This window comes from Archocentrus centrarchus, chromosome 6 (assembly GCF_007364275.1).
Source record: "Archocentrus centrarchus isolate MPI-CPG fArcCen1 chromosome 6, fArcCen1, whole genome shotgun sequence".
Classification (NCBI taxonomy): Eukaryota; Metazoa; Chordata; class Actinopteri; order Cichliformes; family Cichlidae; genus Archocentrus; species Archocentrus centrarchus.
Window position 1 is genome coordinate 27,224,878 of NC_044351.1, and position 20,319 is coordinate 27,245,196.

The following is a 20,319-nucleotide window of genomic DNA, read 5'->3' on the forward strand; positions in this document are numbered from 1 at the left end:
GCTGTGGAAATAAGACAGAGATTAATAATAACTAATTATTAAATGCAGAGTGGTGTATAAACAGAGTAAAAATAAAATAGAGAGGTTGTCTGTCTCCTGAATCCAAACTGGGAGCTGGTTCCACAGAAGAGGGGCCTGAAAGCTGAAGGCTCTGCCTCCCGTTCTACTTTTAAATACCGTAGGAACCACAAGTAAGAGACATGCTCTATTGGGGTGATAGGGTACTATGAGGTCTTTAATGCCGCGTTTCCATCAGCACCTACTCAGCGCAACTCAACTCAGCATGGTTTATAGGCATTTCCATTAGTACCTGTTACTAGGTACTAGGTACTTTTTTAGTACCCACTCAGCTGGGGTTCCAAGCAATCCGAGGTGATCTGAAAATGTGACATCGAAGAACAACATGCCACTGATTGGCCAGGAAGTGTCGTCACTAGTGGATTCATGAGAGCGACTCCTTCACCGGAATCAACTGTGACAGCAGGAAACTGGAGGCACGCAATCCAACACGGTGCTCGAATGAGGAGGTGCAGACATTTCTGTGCTTGGTGGGAGATGAGATGAGAAATGAAAAAGTTTATCATGAGGTCTCTGAGCTAACTGCTGCTCACGGGCGCCATCGCACAACACAGCAGTGTAGACAAAAGCTAACACACTTTGAGGCTCTTTTACAAATTTACAAATTACATCACGAGACTTCTGCCCACACTAAGGTGGTCCTCAATTGTAATGGAAACAAAACAAAACCGTGGCGAGTCGTGTCGACCCGCGCTGAGTAGGTACTAATTGAAATGGCATAAGATGGGGCCTGATTATTCAAGGCCTCATATGTAATTAATAATTAATTAATAATATGTAATTAATCTAATCTCACAGATATAATTTCACAAATAACTGCATCTTTTTACAACTACAGTAGATGGCCTAGTTCGAAACTCACTTCCCAGTGGTGAAATTTATCTTCACACTCCTAATAAATGTAAAATGTGTCCCACTAGTAAGTACTGCTCTGACAAAGCCAATTATTAAATCTCAAAGTGTACTGTGAATGGCAATCCATCTTCATAAGTGAACTGTGGCTGTGGGAGGCCAGGTTTTTAAATGAGACTATATTCACCACTTTAAAAGAGTAGTTAGAGGCTGCTAGATGAGGCCACCAAGCGCTTGCTCATAGGGGGTCGTTTTAACTGTTGGGTTTTCTCTGTTATTATTGTAGGGCCTTACCTTACAATATAAAGCTCCTTGAGGCGATTGTTTGTTGTGATTTGGCACTATATAAATAAAATTGAATTGAATACAACACCTTTTATGATAAATATCATTTACCCAACATTATTATTACTGCTTCAGCCCTAATAGAGACACCTATTCACCCAGTCCTCACAGTGTTTGCCATACTACCCAGTTAGGGAGAAAAAGCTGTGGACCAACAGAGATCACCCAACAATCCCCTTCACCGTCTAAGTCTAGTGAGGTTTTGCAGACACATGACTGCTAACCACATGACATTAACTTGTGAAGTATTTTGGATGTGTGATAATCATGGTAGCAGTATAGGATCAAGTGAATAAGGCCCTAGTCACACAGGCTTAGAGACCGGTCCGTGACTATCTGGCAACCACCCATTGTGGGGGAAAAATGAGTATTCCTTGACCGATTGAAGTGGTGGTTGGAAGTTGATGGCAGTTGCTGGGAAAATGATTGCTAAAGCCTCAGGCACACAGGCCTAGAGACTGGTCAATGGCCCCCATTTTTCCCTAGCCACATGTGGGTTGACAGGGAAAAATGTGTATTCTTCAACCGGTTGGCAAAAACCTCCTTATAATTGCTTTAGTCATTAGCATATTGCTGCGGTCACCTGTAATTTGCATGAAAGTGATGGATTGGCCAACTACCCTCCGAGCTGTAGTAAGACTGTGAAAAGTGAAAAACAGCTACTATTTGCCTTCAAAGTAAAAGCTTCAGCCTTTGAAATATATTGGCACTCAAGTTTTACTTCCGCTTGGCTAGTAGTTAGCGAGTACAAACAAACATGAAAAACTACAGGCAACAGTGGAAATCTGCTACCAACCAAAGCAATCACTAGAAGGTTTTTGATGCAGCAACTTCTTTGCAACTAATTTCACCCAGTAAGAAATAGCAACCTCCAGGAACCACTCCGAATTAGACAGGAATACATATTTTTTCCCTAGCAACCGGTGGTTGTATTACGTCCAATTTGCCAAACAAATCTCGAGCAATGTGTGGATGATAAAAATTACATACTGTATGCTTTGGGGGTATTTTGGACTGCGCTTCCCACCATTTGACGATTTCCATATGTTAAACATAGAAGTACTGTATGCATGGTATAAAGCCCACAGTTTAAAGAATGTGTGATATCAAGTCCTTGGTATAAAACACCCCTTATATTTGAAAGTCTGTTTCAAAGAAGAACAATCCAAGAACACTTGTGATGTTCCTAGTTAACACAACAATTAGTGAAGCAAAGAAGAATAGAAACATTTCAGCTGGACATGGTATATGTGTTGCTGTGAAAAATATAATTATGATTGGAAGAGGACACTAATCAATCATTAAATAATGCTTAAATGTCAAAACCTACAGCAACAAAATCTGTTCAGTACTGTAGCAACAAAAAGCAACTTAACCTACCGTAAAAGAAAATCTTTTAAATTTGTGCAAAAGTACACATAATAAGATTTAGATAAGAGGGTCAATATCAATTTCATCTCTATGCCTTCAGCAGAAAGAGGAGACCAAGATATGTTTACTTAAAGAAAGAAAAGAGGAAGCATAGAGGAATGCTAGAAGCAGGGACACATTAACACCGGAGGGAGTAAGGCAGCACAGATAAATGTGCAGCAATGATTCAGGATCCTCCTATGAACAGTGTAGACTTTTTTTCCCTGCATCACACTTGAAACCACTGTAACAACATAAATCATACTATTCGTGATCAATATCTGGCAGAAGTTGAAGCTTTTAAAGACATTTCTCATAAAAGTGGGGTGAATGTTAAAAAGACTGATTTTATGTGGAGTGTCACTTTAAGACACAAGTCAGATGATGGTCTTATGTCCTGGAAATCAACCATGTTCTGCGACCCAAGGTCACTCTCAAAGGTTAAGGCAATGCTTGTTTTGTTGGAACGACTTCATCCACAGATGGATGTCACAAGTTTCCATTTAGTGTAACCTAACAGAGTCACTTTCTCCCCCTGTTAACTGCTTCATTAAGAAAACAGACTGCAGTTTAACAGATAAAATGCTTACACTGTTCGTCTCCTAAAGCAACAAAGCTGTAGAATTACATTAACGGCTATTAATGGATTTATCTGGAGGCAATAAAATGCAGGACATAAAACATTAGCAACACAGATGCCAAAAATTAATGCCAATATCATTCTGTCTGCACAGAGCACTGTGACGACCCTCTGAAAGTGGGCTTTGACAGGCTGATGATGTAAACAAGCCTCTCAGCAGCACATCTTTTGTAAGAAAACACGGTGTTAAAAGTATGTCAGAAACCTACAACAGCCACGCTGTAAACTTGATACAGATGCTGCAGTTTATCCCAGAAAACTGCAGATTAGCAACGTTTGACACGGGCAGTGCACAGTGCCAATCATTTTCAGGGACTGAACATCTGTGCAAGCCCTGCCCCTCAGAAACAGCTGTAAAACCAATGGAGACTTTTGTGAGGATATGCACACTACATCATACTTAATGTAGGTAATTCAGAAAACCAACCAGACACATTATGAGCAGGAAGTTTGAATACCTGTGGGTTAACCCATATGGCTCCTCAGTATTAAATAACAAAACAATGAATGTATTCTATGTCCACAATACATGACAGCTTCTACAATATGGGCACATATCTTAAATAAATCAAGTTTTACAACTATATCTACAATATTCACATAGTATACTGGCCCATAATGAAAGCTGGAAGCATTTACACAACCACCAACTCCATATAGTAAGCTATAGAGAGAGAAAGGTGGATATTGATTGCAGAGGCACTAGCTGTTGTGAGAACACTCGCTGGCAGCCTGTAAAAAGTTGAGCGGTAGATATATGGGGTTAAACCTGCTCTATAAATACAGACACCTGCTGGTCAGTTATCTAGGAACAAAGCGAGAAGTCATTCTAGGGGTCAGGAGGTCAGTCACAAACCCTTTATTTGTTTGCGTGTGTGGATAAAGTAAGCAAAAGACAAAGAGAGAGCCAAGAGAATGGGAAACAAACAAATAAACAAAAAAATCTGGCTGCAAATGCAGCTGGAGTCAAATAGCTTAAAAAAATTTTTTTTTTAAGTCCAGGCTGTCGGGAATAGAGAAAAAAACAAAGCAAGAGTTAAACTTATATGCGGTTATAAAGCTGTTACAAAACTACCCTTTGTTTGTTTTTGACACACAATTCCATGAAAAGAGAAGAATCCAGTTTTCAGTTCTGCATTTAAATGTCATGAACATGGTTTCAGAAGCCTTTGTCTCACTCCCCAGGGTTAATTTCGACCAACACAAAAAACTATTGTTTATAGACCTGTAGGGTCTTTTTACTCAGTGTTAATACAGAGACAATATAACAGCAAATAAAATTGTACCAGATTCCATTTACATTTTAGACAGGTAAAACAGAAGTCCTTGTGAATTTTATAGAATAATATCTGAATAAACAATGCATCCATTTGGATAAAAGCATTAATTATGATGTAATAAGAAAAACATTAATAACATCAGTGTTTTACTGTGTTCACATAGTTCAGTTTTCCTCTGGTAAAAGTGATATTTTGTAACAAAAACGCCCTGTTTTAAAACAAAAATGTCAGCTAGGATCTGTAAAGTAACTTGTAATGAAAAATTCTGCAGGGGAAAGGAATCTTGGCACAATATGAGCTCCTAAAAGTGCATTTGCTCTCTAGGGGCAGAGAGACAGATTCTGTATGGAGCAGTATTAGCCTAGATTCCCCCACTAGATGTCGGGGAAAGTATTTAAATCTCAAGGGAACTGGAAACAGCACTGAGCCACTTATCAGCCCTGGAATAGGACAATTCCATTGTGAAGAACTGCCAGATTCAAAGTAGCAGTTTAAAGGTACGAGTATGTTTTGGAAAATTACTATTAAGATACACAGAGACAATCAGAAGCAGGTAAAAATATCTAATTTCTACATTAAAAACAGAGTGAAGATTAGCATTTAGACTGGGAGAGAGAGGGAGTCAAGAAACTAGGGAAACTAGTCAGCATCTTCAACCCCTAGCTGGCTTCTTCTCTAGAGTCTGATCTACAGGATGCAGTGAGACGTGGTATTTTCTGTGTATCCCTCACAGTACAGCATGGAAGTCGGGACATCTGTTGCTGTGTCTTCCTGCTAGAAAAAGCAGTGATAAAAAAGCAGGACTATCCACCCACAGAAAATGACTCAAACGTCTCTTTTCTCTTTCCTTCTTTCACTGCCACTCTCTCCTCATTTGTAATTCACGACAGAGCAAAGCCGCAGTTCTAGTTGATAGGCTTAGGGCCCAAAACCATTAAATATCCCCACCTGATTAGAGCAAGGTAGACTGTCACATGGTGTGACGAGACTTGGGATGTCAGTATAGAAAAGCTAACATTAATTTTCTAAAGCGGAAATAACTGTATTAATTCCCAATCTGATAACTGGTATTAGACACTATTTAAATCAGATATGCGACAAGAAGTAGTCTCTGTTGCTAATGATTTCATGACCTAATTCCACTGCCCACGCAATACTAATGACCTTCTAATGCTTGCCATGTTCCAATCTCTGCTACTGACACCAGCTGTAGTCTGACATTCTGCAGTCATTCAATATCAGATCAATTTTTTTTGTCCGAAGCAAGTCTGATGGTGAATGGTGACAGTGCACGTTAGACCTTTATCATTCCATATAACCCTCTCTGATAGACTGAGTCCATGAAAGTGCAGACAGATCCAGAAAGACTGAAGCAACAAAGCAAATAAACAATTTATAGAGCACAGAGAGTGGGAACAATTGTCTTTTCTTCAAGCTCTGCTGCAATTTCCCAGATATTACCTACTTTCACTTCGAGCAGAGTGACACATTCCAGTAATCCCTTTAACTATTAACTAAAGTGCACTCAGCACTTCAGTGTTATTCTCATCACGAGCAAAGCCCAACTCAACATAATGCCACAAAATTAAAGATGGATGAGACAAAGTGGCACTGAAAAATCTCCACATTTAGTCATCATCTCATCAAGATCAAATGCCACAAGTATCACTTGACCCACACTTCTTTTTTTTTGAAAGCTTTAAAAAACTGATGATCTGCTATTTGCTGAGCTGCACTTTTTTCATAAGACCTTCACATGTATAAATACTGATATGGATCTCATTAAGTCATTTTCAGTGTTATTGCTGTGGTCTGAAAGCTTTTCAGACACTCCAGGCAATCTAATGAGAACTACATGATGGAACTGAAAATCTTATCAGCACTGTCTTGTACACAAGCAAGCTATGTAATGAAGTCTGTGCTTCTGAGTGACCTCAAAAACGCTCTGTTATGGCATTTCTATGCTGCAGCTTCTGACTTATCAGTGAATGTAGACTTGCACCAGTGAGGCTAGCCCTGATGTATCTACTGATAATCACCAGTTTACACAAATTTGTATATCTGCAAATAAGATGTAAGTGGCCAATATTTATCTGTTGCATCTCATCTTCTTTTATTTATTTATTTTTAACTTGCAGTTTATCAGTGGGGCACCTAAACATCTGTTATTATTAACCCAGAATTTCACAATCAGTGCCTCTCTTATAAAATATATCTATCAGAGTGCACATTTAATTTCTGATCAAATTTCCATACTCACATTAAGCAAACGTTGTGGCTAGATGAAAAAAAAAATGCTTAAGGTGAGTTTTAAAGGGGTCTCTGTAGAAAATCCTCCTGGCTTTTAAAATGTGCTCCTAGTGATCCCATGAAAAGGTTGCAGGTTTGGCATCCCACTTGGCACAGTGCAGCTGGACAACGCTGGCGATGTCTTGGCCTGTCCTGCATATATTTGACATTTAAATGTCTGCCAGCCTCGTCGCTCTATTTTGAATTATCTACAGTCGCACTCTGCAGTGAAGTCAAAGAAAAACGTAGCATCCCACATGGCATAGAGAATATATAGAGACTGCTTTCTTATGCTTACAGTTAATACCCCTCTATGTGTCTATGCTCTGCCTCATGCGTTTTACAGTACAATGTTCTAGATTTTTCATTTATTTACTCTTTGTAACACTTGAAGCAAGTGAAAGCAACACGGCAAACCTATTAAACCTAAAAGAAGCAAACACAGGAATATGCCCTTGCTTTTTACGGCCATCCTGGGCACCGGTGGGGCTCGTGGTTGCTATGCAAACGAGTGACAGCAAAACTGCAGCCGCATGGGGCATGGGCTGCTCCGCTAACGTGGAAATGAGGGTTTACTTGAGGCAACAAGCTAGTAAGGTTAGCTGCTACCCAGCCAGACAGCAAACCAAACACTGAAGATGACGTTACTATCACCACTGACCGAATTCCTTTAAATGCGGCGGCGATGGGAAGCCTAAAATTGCAGTGCGGATCCCAGGAAAAAAGCTAATCTTTCCTCATTCTACCATTCAGTGTTATCACAGCTAACTAGCAGCTAGCTCTTAAAAAATGCGCTAGTTGTATAAATACAAGTAACGGTTACTAAAAATAGCAAGTTATGCTTGGCGTTGTGTTGTCGTGCTGTAGTAACAGGCGTGTAAACTCACTCTTTGTCGCTCATGCACTTGCTCCAAAGCTTCCTTCCCAGTCCAGCGTCATAGCACGGTGCTGTGTAGACACAGCTGGGTTTTCTGGGGGGCGGACAACAGGCGGGCTCTGACGGACGGTTGAAGTCGGGTGGAGGACAAGTTGCTCGGTTCGTTTCAACATGGAGAGTGTGGAGTGGACCGTATACTCCTGCGGTTCATCTGCTGCTGCCACACAGGGAGCTGTGGCGCCACCTGTGGCCGCAACTGCGTACAACACCAGCTGCATGTGACCTACAAGATAAACACTGGCACAGTTTCCATTTCAGATTCATTTTCAGATGTTTCCTTAAATTACAGAAAATTTACTATTGTCATAAATATTTATATATTACATTTTAAACTGGCACAAATCAAAGTTGACAAACAAAACTTTATAACTGGGAATTTCACATTGGCACATTGCATAATACACACATTGTTTATTACATTTTAATGTAATTTTAAAATACTCCATATAGAAGTATCACAACATAAAAGTGCATAAATTAAAAATAAAGGTTCTTTGTTTGTGTGTTTGTTTGTTGAGCATGATTACTTAAAATGTTATAAACATATACCATGCCCAGGACACACTTGAAAAAGAGATTTTAATCTCAATGTGTGTGTGTGTGTGTGTGTGTGTGTGTGTGTGTGTGTGTGTGTGTGTGTGTGTGTGTGTGTGTGTGTGTGTGTGTGTGTTTGTCTTTTTTTCCTGGTTAAATAAAGGTCAAATAAAAACAAAATAAAAAATATATAAATTTTACCAGAGGTCCAGCATGGCTGAAACAATGATTAACTTTTGGCATTAATTTAGTTCAGAACCAGAAATTTTTAGAAGCATTATTTGCTAGGTAAAGCAAAATTGGGTATATCTTAACAAATAAAAATCAAGTTGAAATAAGTTTTCTTGATGTTCTCAAGAAGCCACACAAGTTAATCTGGGTCCAGATATCCTCCTGCATTCAGGGTCTCCGATTATATATGATGTGGAGATCATTTTAAGGCCTGGCAGAGGTACACTCTCCAGCTCTTATTGTTGTTTTATTGGTAAAAAAAAATTAATTGTTGTTATTAGATAAATGTAGGTAATGAAGAGTCTGAAACTCATTGACGTGAACATATGGTGTGGCAGTCTTATCCTTTGTAACTTCAATCAAAGAGTAAACTTTGTCACATTTTTTATAAATGTATTATTACAATTAACATGTAAGCCCTGGCGTTTACATAGAAATGGCCATATTTAAATTAGATCAGACAATGAATAGTTCACCTTGTCTTTTCTGTTGTTGTTCTTTTATTTTTAATTTCAGAGAAGGTTAGCAAAAAATCTACTGGCATAACCTGTTATGGTGATTTTGCGGCACATAAGCATTTGAGATCATTACTGAATTTGGATCACCCAGTTATATTTTGTCCTATTTTCATTTTGCAATTGCAGGACAGTATGTGTCCAAAATGGGACATTCAAATGCCACATCTCTTTTTCAAATCCAACTTATTGACCTGAGATGCATGAGACAGAGATGATGTGGAGAAGTGGAGGACAAAGATGGAGAAATAGGCGAATTTGGAAGCCTGAGAAATTTCAGGCTTATTAAAGCCAGTATGCTGGAAATATCTTATATCTGTGGCAAAATAATGCTGTGTGAAAATAATGGTCTCCTGAAGTCTTTGTGAAAAGCTTTTTCCCCACCAAGTAAGAAACAGAAATGGCATTATTTATTCATTCGTTGAGGGTGCACTTATCTACCTGCAACCTCAAAGTTGAATAATGCAGAGGTGTACCAGCTCAGTCCTCTTCTGCAGCATGCAGGCATGTATTGTGTTGGTCCTTTTGATCTTTCCATTTGACTCAAACAATTTACAAACTATTTACACAATGAAATTATCACAAGTGCTGGTGCAGCTGTCACACACTGCGTGCAATTTATGGTTTTTAATGGTCTTATCTGAATATGCTCAATGATATGAGCTTTGTAAATAGATCAAAACTCATGATTGTCCAGAGATAGCATTAAAGTAAGCAAACAAAGCTTTAATCATATTGAAGCTGGCAGATTTTAAAAAAGAGAAGTAATGTATTGTGTCATGATATTGTAGAATTTTTAATCCCATTTCATTTGAGAGTTTGAAGGTTATACAAATTTTGAATCCTTGTCACACACACATATTTTATATATTACCAGCAAGCATCATTTTCAAAGACATCATAAATCCTTGTGAATAATTATATTTTTCATTTTAAACACAAATGTTTACAATTGCATTAAATACACTATGAGATACTAAAAATACAACATGGACATGGATAACTCTTAAATTAATTTCTCTTAAAAAAAAAAAAGTACCTGCCTCATGGAAAATGCTGTGCTTTGAATGCCTGTGTTTTTCTGGCCCTTTTAACATCACAGGATATGTCCATACAAGGACTGGATATGTAGCAGGAAGTGACAAAACATTGCAGCTTCTGTGAGGAATGCACAATGTTGAGAATGAGGATAAAACAATGGACAAAGTTCCTCAAAGTACTAAAACCATAGATGCTAGGAACATGTTCAGTTTTCACTGAATTCCTGAGCTGTATACTGAGTAAAATTGCAAGCATAAAATTGTTGGGTGTATAGAGCAAAAATCCTAACAGTTTCACAAAGCACAGGCCACAACATTAATGCTATGGATAAAAACATCTCTGTAGTAGACAGTGTAGAAGGCAAATGCATCCAGTGCATTATTCACAATACAGCGCATACATGTGCAAAAGACTCCTTCATTTAAATGCATTGCAGAGTTCATATTGGCTTAAGATATGCAAAAACAGATGGCTGAATTTAAGACATTTGTCTTTTTCATTTAAAAACATAAGAGTGCCACCTATTGGTGTTAAAGCAGGTTGTTCAAAGGCACAACGTATTCGTACCAGCATTTGTTTTATACAAGGCAAAGATTCATTACAAGTTTTTCTTGATCAAAAAATGTCTGTACAGCATCCATCACACTACCTGAGCAAAAAGATGTAATCATCAGTGAGTTATATACAGTAGTAAGGAAGAAGAATTTATAAAACATCTGAGTACAAAAATATGTAATTAAAGGAAAGAGTCCAAAATAGATAATCCATTATTGCATCTCTACATACAGTTTCCTTCACTTAGAACATTCATAAATTTTAACAAATAAATATAATAAAATATGTGTTTGAATCCAGGAACCTAGGTGACTATTATTCAAAGCCTGAAAACAATAAAAATAAATACAGAAAAATGTGTTCAAAGCTTCCACTTCACAGATATTTGCTCAGTTTCTTTGTATAAGTGAAGAAAATGACGGATGAACTGATGGACTTCCAAGGCCTATGCGTTGTATAACCCGTTTTTGGGAATCCCTCTTTTTGGGTCTATATTCTCATAGATTGCAGAGGCGTTTTGATAGATTAGATCCACGTTGGTCCCCGTTCTTGACCGGATGATGTCCAAGGCACACTGGTTTAAGAACACATACTGGTCCTGCAGGTATATCAAATGCAAAGGTTCAGTGAGATGTAGCATATCACTCAAATGTCACTGCTTCAAACAACAAAACACAGTGAGTACAGTATGACCGTTTCCTACCTCTGTTTGCACCATAAGGGGTCGGTGCATGCGCAGATCGTGAACAATGCCATACACATCTACAGTATTTTCTCTTTCAATCTGGAAGATCAGGCGGTCAATGGCTATGAAGGTACCTGTGCGCCCCACACCAGCACTAAGTGTAAAGAACATAGAAACACAGATGTAATTTTTTTTTTTGATATTTTGAAAACAGACACACTGGATAAATGCAGAGCTGTGTGTGTCGTGGTACCCAGTCCTCCAGGGTCGGCTTGCCCTTTCTCTCTTTCTCCCCTCTTCTGTCCTCTCTCTCATCTCCCTCCTCTGTTTAGTGTGAGTGTGTCTGTGCGGATATGTGTGTTTTGTGTTCCAGACATGGAGCATACCTGAGGTCTCTGCCCAGCCACACACCTGAGCCACATGTGTAATTACTCACCTGCAGGCTGTTGACCCAGTTCTCCTCTGGCTACAAACGGCTAGAGCACCTACCAAGTCTGCCAGATCTTTGCACTGCATACAGTATAGCAAGCTTGACTCTAAATCTTTAGTGTGTTACTCACCTTTGTCTTTCTGTATCCAGAGGCCCGGACCAGAGGAGAAGTTGTGGGAAAAGGATTTTATTCGGAGAGAAGTGAAAGAGAGAGAGGACCACTGGAAATTGATCAACTTACCTGCCTTCAGCATATCATTATTGAAAAAGACTGTTCAATAAACTTTTTTACTTAACCCTACCACTGTGCTTTGCACCTATGTCCAGGTTTCCATACAAGCTTGATGGTGTGTATTTCCATGTGTGCTCTGTCAAACCTGCAGTGGACGACAGCAGGTGAGTGTTGGGAGTGTCGGTCCATGTGCTCTCTGACTAAATGCCTGAAGCTGATGAGGAGCTCTGTGGTTTGTGGCACCCCGTGATCTGGCCAAGCTGTGAAGTGGAAGTGCCGAACTGATCGGGTTTCTGCTGTTTTCACCTGAAGGACAAACAGGACAGCACCTCAAAACAGCTGAAAATACTCAAGACAAGATAACTGATAGATCATTGCCTCAGAAGATAACTGGATAAATTGGCTGTCTAAAATGTGTTACAAAGATTTATGTTTTAAAGTAAAGTGCATTTTCATCAGGCACACTAATACAAAATATTAGTTACATAGATATGTTGTCAATAAAGAGAGCATCAATCAATACTGACATGTGATTACCGAACATTTGTTACAATATTGGAAAGTATTAGTATTATGGCTGTGGGACACCTGCTGGAAACCACATTAAATATTCAGTGACCATAGTGTTTAGTAATCCAGTAGTCTTCCTCCTTTTCCTTGGTAACCTGAAAATACTTACAATTTTTACTTCCCACTGTCTCCAAGTGCTTGCTCATAGAGAGCCATGTGATTGTTGGGATTTCTTTCTAATATTATAGGGTATTTATCTTACAGAGCCTTGAGGCTTGTTGTGAATTGGTGTTATATAAATAAAACTGAACTGCAAAACACTTACATTTTTAATGTCAAAGTCCCTGATGGTCCAGTCTTCAAGTGGTATTTCAGACCTTGCTGTCACAATGATGTTGCCACATTTCATAGTGCGAGAATTCCAGTACTGCTCACATTTTACCTGGAAAGAAAAGAAGATGTTTTAGCTTTGACAAAGTGTAAATATTATGAGAATAACAATCATCTTTTTAAACCAGTAAGAGCTGTACTTTCTTCAGGTGAGCATCACATGACTGTATAGAAGAAAACATGCAAATACGGCAAGTGGGTGGGGATGCTATGCTCACATTGATATCATACAGATCCAAGAGTAGAAAAAAATAAAATGTCTAAATCTGAGTGCTTACAGCAGTCTGAAGCCTGAGCTTTTGGCTTACAGGGATTACTGTACTTGCATTCCAGGTCCCAAGAACCAGTTTCAGCAACTGGGGATCAGACTGCCAAGGCTCTGCTTTTGACTGGTCCTTGATCTACATTGCATCAGAGTCATATGTCCCCTCTTCCATGTGATCAATCCATAAGAGCCAGTATTTTACTGTGATGCCTCCTTGACACCTCCTAGATGAGGTGTTTTGGGCAAGTCAAACTACAAGGAAACCCAAGAGCAGACCACTGAGAAATTGTATCTCTAGGCTGGCTGGGGAACACCTCAGTGTCCCACCAGGAGAGCTGACGGAGGTGGTTGGGGGGATTGAGGCCTTACTCAGCAGATGATGGATGGATGGTTTCCTTAAAACATATTTTTCCAAACACCACTTGCTTCAACCCATATTAAATATTTATGAATATATTGTGTGAACTGATTGCATTTATTAGACTTATTCTAATTTTCTTCCTTATTGTCTGTTAAAAATGTTCATGATCCTGCACAGGTGTTCTAATGTGAAGAATGTCCATCCATCTGTCCATTCACTTCCGCTTATCCTGTTCAGGGTCATGGGGGGGTGGGGGTTGGAGCCTATCCCAGCTGACATAGGGTGAGAGGCAGGGTACACCCTGTACAGGTTGCCAGCCTGTCGCAGGGCCAACACAGAGAGACAGACAGCATCCACACTCACATTCATGCTTTCATTCATGCCTATGGGCAATTTAGAGTTTCTAATTAACCTAACCCCAGTAAGTGCATGTCTTTGGACTGTGTGAGGAAACCGGAGTACCTGGAGGAAACCCACACAGACACGGGGAAAACATGCAAACTCCACACAGAGAGAGAGAGAGTGGTCTGGTCCAAGGTGGAATCGAACCCAGGCCTTCCAGATGGTATTCTAACTGTGAGGCAGCAGTGCTAACCACCGGTTCACCGTGCTGTGAAGAATGTCTTCACAGAAAATGTTAGTTTCATTATTTAGGATAAGGTGCTTTTTCTTTCTAACACAAGGGAGGACATTTTGTGTGTGTGTGTATGTGTGTGTGTGTGTGTGTAACGATGCTTGTGCCGCTAGTTCTAGCATTTGTGTTTGTACTCACTCGTCCCTGTTCATTACAGCGTGTCAGCATGACCAGAGTCTGCGCATTCTTCTCCCAGATCATCCTCCAGAAATCGTCGACTGTGGTGGGTAAAGGACCCTGAGCGGCAATAAACTCCTTCCTCGAGTTGTAACCCTATCAAAATAAAATATGAGCCCAACCACAGAAAACCGCTGGTTGCATTTTTATCTGATATTTTTAAATGCTAAGTTAACATAAAGGTGGAATAGTTTAATAAATGGCATGTCATGAAGCGAAATTATGTTGCTGAGTAGGATGTTTACTGATGCTAAAGAAATGACTGTGGTAGAGAGTTGCTTGAAAGAGTGTCAGTACGCACCGGCATGTAGTTAGCATTGATGTAATCATCATAAGGACTTCCATGGATAATTGAAAGTTTCACCCTAGAAGAATCATCTAGGAGGCGAACAAGAGGGTACATAAAATTTTATGGCTGGAATTAAATGCACTTCTTATGAGTGTGAAAGGAATTTAAAATGTAATTATTTCAGTACATTTTCCTACACTGTGTTATGCCTTTAATGGATACGTGATACTTTTGGTTTTATAGACAAACCAAAATTGGAAAATGATAGCAGATACTGTGATACAGGCAATGATACTGTTTAAAGAGTGAGTGTGTTATGGTTAAAGCAGTAGAGGTGGATTTGTGAAGGCGACTCACATGGAAGGACATTGTTATAGCGGTTCTTAGGCTTGTTCTCCGGATGCAGTGCGTGTATTTTTGCCTGACCAGTGCCAACAACTTTCAAGTCCTGTAAAATACAGAAAAAAAAAAAAAAAGAAACCAGAGTTAATGACTACACGTGCAGTACTAGAAGACACAAGTTAAAATCAGTGAGGCTATTCTTTTTAATCAAATTACATGTAACCTTCATTATGATTTTGACTAATTCCAGTAATAATTATTATATTTGATTTTTATTAAAGTTGCATCACTCCAAACTGTACCTTTGTGAGAGTGTAAGTGATACTGTAAAACTGTCCCAGCCCTGATTTATTTCTAACATTGTTAAAGTGTTTAATGTGTCTGAATGTGTCTGTATGAATAAGTATCATGTACTTATTCATACATCCACAAATCAAGAGTCAATGAATAATCAGTTTATGATTCACCTCAAATTCTTCTGCAAAGCCACAGTTGGAGTCTGCTTTCTGCTTCTTGAAGTAAGCCTCAAAGTTCTCCACATTCACAAGCACACTTCTGCTCAAACCACAGTTCAGGCAAAAGAGTTCAGTTTTGTTCAGAAAAACACTATTAATGTTTGAAAGATCTGCTCATACTTTATGATTTAAAGGATTTGTACTTACACTTTGGGACTAGAAGAAAAACAAAGAAGAAAAAGTAACAATTAGAGAACCAATTGTTGTCCAATTATATTTATACATACAGTATAACAGGATGATATAAATAAAAATATTTACCTCAAGGACTGAATCTGGATGTCTGGTGATTCTTTTTTAGCTACCCTACAGGAAAGTATATAAACTATAAATTTAGAGTTTATTCTTGGTGACTTGATGGTAATTTTTATGAGTGGTTACAGTAACAAACCTTTTCCAGTAGATAATAAAGCCAATGAGGGCAATGAAGAGAATTAGAAAAACCCCTGCTGCTGCTCCGATAGCAATGTAAGTGTCAGCTACAATGTTTGCAAAAATTGCAATGGAGAGACAAAACCAAATGACCAATGTCATTAAGAATTCTCTAACATTACTAAAAGCACCTCATAAGCCAAACAAACAAACAAACAAACAATACAATTGTTCTGTACCTGGGTTTGGAGGGAGAGTGACAGAACCCGCAGGTATTATTGCAAAAAATGAATTACGACTATCCACAAGGCCAGTTTGCAGGTTCAGTTGGGTGTATAATACAATGGCGTATCTGCAGGATTTAACAAAAAAAACTCAGTTTAAAGATTTAAAATGATTTTTTATATACACAAATCTGGTATTTACAGTTAAAGTGCCTTTTTGTGTTTACAGTATCTCTCTGCAATTATCAAAGTAACTGTGCTGTAATCTTAGCGACCATAGTCAAAGACGTAAAAGGTTAGTTCATATAAAATCTAGCAGAACATAAGTAAAAAAGATCAGAATAAAATCATTGCTCACACTGAGTTTAATAATAATTAATGTACATTATCTTCCAAATTCTATATGACTTATAATGTTATTAGTGTGTTTTGTCTCCTAATGCACAAATTTTTTTATACACAATTTGGTTTGTGTTCTTACTTGTATTTTTCTTTGGCATCCAGAGGACCATTCGTGTAGCCCTCCCATGTGGATTTATTTCCTATCGATATCCACAGAGAATCTTCACTGCTGCGCAACTGTGATTGTTGTCTCTGTACAACTGTAGCCAGGTAAGCATCAGCGCCATTATTTTTCCAGTTAGAGTAAGTTTTATTCAAGTATGGGTCCCAATCAGTGAGAGTCTCTGGAAGTACAAAAAACACCAATAATAGTAATTGGCTTTTGACAGAAAAACAGTTGTCATGAGTCAAATCCAGCACAAATAAATTATAACAACATGACGCAAATACTACTGTCCTTCATGTTCAGACAAAGAAAAGAGAAAGTAAAACCTACCAGTCTTTGTTATCATCACCCCAATTTGTGTGATTGGTCCCCCAGAGTCGTTGAACATTACGGAATCAATCTGAATAATAAAACTATTGAATTTTGAACTCATCACAGTCGCCAAGGCAGAAGGATTATTTGGTTTGGGCGGAACTTAAGAAAAAAAATCAAAAGAAAACTGTATATTAATATTAAAGTAAAACTTGGAAAGAAACTGCAGGAATGTTTCACAGTTCTATTTGTACCGAGTGTACTATCAGCTACTGATCAATCAACAAACTAGCCACAGACAAGAGAATGCATAGACATACGTTTTTGACCAGCAACAAGGCAAAAGGATTAAATTAGCATGAGGTATTTTCTGTAAAAGTCTGCTATATGTGTCTCAAACTCTGGTGCTGAAATGTGTCAGAGCAATACATTTGAATATTACCATTATTCTACATTCTGCAAAGCACAAAGCCATACCTGTTATGCCTGTTGAACACTGAAGAGACACAGGAATGCTGGGTTGTCCACAGCTTAGAGTCTTCACAGTCAGATTATATTTTGTAAAGTATTGAAGGTTTGAAACAGTATAATTGCAAGAGGGGTCATCTGCAATGATATTTCCGTTTAGAAGGATCTGGAAGCCAGTTTTTTGGCCACGGGGTGTGGAACACGACAAGATGATTTTTGCATTTGTTCTGTTTGGACCTTGGCAGCCTAAGCTTGTCACTGGGCTTGCATCTGCAGCGTGAAACAGAAATAACATAAAAACAGAACATTCCTAAATTATTACATAATATATTTCTCTCTTGTGCCTAAAGAGGATCTAAAACTTGGGCTTACAAGTCAAAAATAAATTGTTTCATCAATTAACTTGTATAGTTGTAGGTTATGGCTGAAAAATCCCAAATATATATATATTACCCTAAAGACAATGTTAGAATATATTTCCAATTTAAAACTTTAAAATTTAAAATTTAAAAACTTTTTTCATATGAGCACAGACCAAAGGCAAACTTATGTAACAAAATTTTGCAGAATTAATATGTCATGTCCGTACTTGTGCACTTGGAAATCGATTCTGGTGCACCCTGTGTTTTATCAGCAGTCGTTGTGGTTACAGAAAAGTTATAGCGGCTACCAGGAACCAGGTTAGAGATATTATACATAGTGGTGTTCATTGTGATGTTCTGATTTGGGGGGCTCCAGGCCAAAATATATTCATAGCCTTCCTTGTAATCAGCAGGGTTGTTCCAGATGACTATGATGTCTGTCTCTTCTGTAGTGCTCCTAAGATCCAGCACGCTCAGTGGTCCTGACAGACATTTGAGAGATGTAAAAGTTAATTCATACATTAAAGGTGAAAAAGGAAACTACAAATATAAAACCCTTACTTGTGGTGACCATGTCCATGTGAACCCTCTCACTCTCACAACCCAATTCCCCCACAGTTGCCACAGAGATGTTGTAGGAAGTCCCAGATGACAGTGATGATAAATTATAACTGGCACTGATGGAGTTGATATTGTTGGCATTTGCTCCCAGGGATGGTGTGTAAGTCAGTCGGTAGAAGAAGTTTGCACCGGTCATCAGAGGTGCGTCATTCCATCTAATGTAAATGGAACTGGTTGTTTTGCTCAGGATCTCAATGGCCCCTGGAGGGTTAGGGACTGGAGGGGTAGGGAGGGAATGCAACATGTTAATGTAGCTTACATAAGCTGTGTAACATTATTGTAAAGATTAGTTAATTATTCACTAATATATGCACACTTAAACAGTGAATGTTACACTGTTTGGCATATTTTCACTCATATTACTTGTAAATAAAGGGAAGTAAAATAACAAAATGACATGTTGCCCTGTTTACGATTACCATGTTTGCTCACTTATCTAATTATGCTACACAGTTTGTTAGTGCAATGTTGAATGAAACTTCACGATACTTCTTATGGCATGAGGTCAGACTTTTAGGGACCAATCAGAAACAGCTAATTTGTCAAAACCTTTTTGTCCTATTTTTGCATACATGCTCTCATACAGCAGGACCCGTGTGGTGCCAGAGAAGCACTCAGTATTTGTCTAATAATGACAAAGTCTTGCATTCTTGATTATATTAAATGAAACAAATAACTTTTCAGTGTTTTTGTTTCATAACCTGCTGAAATGAATAAAAATGCAGATGATCAAAAAACATTCTTACCTATAATGCTAATATAAGTAATATGACTCTATTCAAAATTGCAAACATTTATTATACTCACTAGTGGCAGTAGTACTGGGTCCAGATGATGCATTGAAGGGTCCACTAATTGTGAATAAAATGATGGTGTAAGTCCTTCCAGCTGACAGGAATTCAAATAGGTAGGAGGTATTCGAAGAGTTCAGGGCTACAACACTGCCATTTAGGGAAACTTTATAATGTTCCACATTTCCTTTAGGTGCTGTCCATGTCACTGTGATTGAACTATTGGAACGACTGGATATATTGGGCTGTACTGTCTCGGGGTCTGTTGATGTGATGAGGACAAAAAGGATTAAAGCATGTCAACACCGACAGTTTGAAAAAGAAAACTTGAAATGCCAGCTACGAGTCATACACGTGTACTGAGAGGTGCAGTTTTTTCCCCCTTCGATGCCATTTGCCGCCATGACAGAAACACAGAAGGTACAGCTGGTCCCAGGGTTGAGGTTTGATATGATTATGGTTTCATTTTCTAGGGTGTTGTTTTTGGAGGAGCAGCCTGTTGTCTCAACCCGATATTTATAGTCATTACTGTACTCAAGTGGTTTCATCCAACCCAGTTGTATAGCAGTTGTGTTTAAGGTTTCTGCCTTCAACTCACTAATACTGTATGGCCCTACAAACACAGGAGAAACTGTTATTATTAAAACTGCAGTAGCATTATGGGTTCACATAAACAGCACTCTTTTTTAGTACAAAATAGACAAATCTCTCTGACTGGAATAACAGTAAACTATACAAGCTTGCTCACTGTGATTGCTAACTTTGGTTGTTTTTGCTTATTTAGTTTGAGTTTAGTATTGTGAATTTCCAGGAGAGGCAGAATTTCTGACAAGATACACTGTACATACGTGTGAAGTAGGACACTGTCACAGAAATTGCACGAGTGCCATCTGCTGTCAGTGTAGTGACAGTGAAGCTGAAGTTGCTCCCAGAACGAAGATCTGTGATTGTTTGCTTTGTTATATTCACAATTATGTCTTTTAAAATAGCACCGGACACGTTGGTGACCTGCACTTCATAAGAGTAGCTTAATAAGCTCTCCAGCTGGTTCCACTCCAAGGTCACTGAATTTGTAGTTATTTCTGTCTGATTCAGATTGCTTACAGCATATGGTCCTGAGAAAA

At 38.6% G+C, this 20,319-nt stretch overlaps 2 protein-coding genes across 5 annotated transcripts in view; both read right to left on the reverse strand.

The window, feature by feature from the left end:
• The window catches only part of osbpl5 (oxysterol binding protein-like 5), a 50,808-nt gene extending 42,809 nt beyond the window's left edge, over positions 1 to 7,999 (reverse strand). For all 4 annotated transcript variants that reach the window (XM_030731452.1, XM_030731449.1, XM_030731453.1 and 1 more), the window contains exon 1: positions 7,782 to 7,999. The gene's annotated coding sequence lies outside the window, so the exon portion shown is untranslated. The remainder of the gene's footprint in view (positions 1 to 7,781) is intronic.
• A 1,889-nt stretch (positions 8,000 to 9,888) lies between these two features.
• The window catches only part of ptprja (protein tyrosine phosphatase receptor type Ja), a 59,363-nt gene continuing 48,932 nt past the window's right edge, over positions 9,889 to 20,319 (reverse strand). The window contains exons 13-32 of the mRNA XM_030730565.1: positions 20,044 to 20,310; positions 19,548 to 19,808; positions 19,212 to 19,457; positions 18,345 to 18,620; positions 18,011 to 18,265; positions 17,431 to 17,691; positions 16,972 to 17,115; positions 16,615 to 16,819; positions 16,149 to 16,261; positions 15,929 to 16,016; positions 15,799 to 15,843; positions 15,685 to 15,693; positions 15,490 to 15,577; positions 15,038 to 15,128; positions 14,693 to 14,769; positions 14,353 to 14,487; positions 12,890 to 13,006; positions 12,200 to 12,360; positions 11,411 to 11,546; positions 9,889 to 11,305 (exon numbers count right to left, since the gene is read on the reverse strand). Coding sequence (XP_030586425.1) covers positions 11,153 to 11,305; positions 11,411 to 11,546; positions 12,200 to 12,360; positions 12,890 to 13,006; positions 14,353 to 14,487; positions 14,693 to 14,769; positions 15,038 to 15,128; positions 15,490 to 15,577; positions 15,685 to 15,693; positions 15,799 to 15,843; positions 15,929 to 16,016; positions 16,149 to 16,261; positions 16,615 to 16,819; positions 16,972 to 17,115; positions 17,431 to 17,691; positions 18,011 to 18,265; positions 18,345 to 18,620; positions 19,212 to 19,457; positions 19,548 to 19,808; positions 20,044 to 20,310 — 3,128 coding nt within the window. The 3' untranslated portion in view covers positions 9,889 to 11,152. The remainder of the gene's footprint in view (positions 11,306 to 11,410; positions 11,547 to 12,199; positions 12,361 to 12,889; positions 13,007 to 14,352; positions 14,488 to 14,692; positions 14,770 to 15,037; positions 15,129 to 15,489; positions 15,578 to 15,684; positions 15,694 to 15,798; positions 15,844 to 15,928; positions 16,017 to 16,148; positions 16,262 to 16,614; positions 16,820 to 16,971; positions 17,116 to 17,430; positions 17,692 to 18,010; positions 18,266 to 18,344; positions 18,621 to 19,211; positions 19,458 to 19,547; positions 19,809 to 20,043; positions 20,311 to 20,319) is intronic.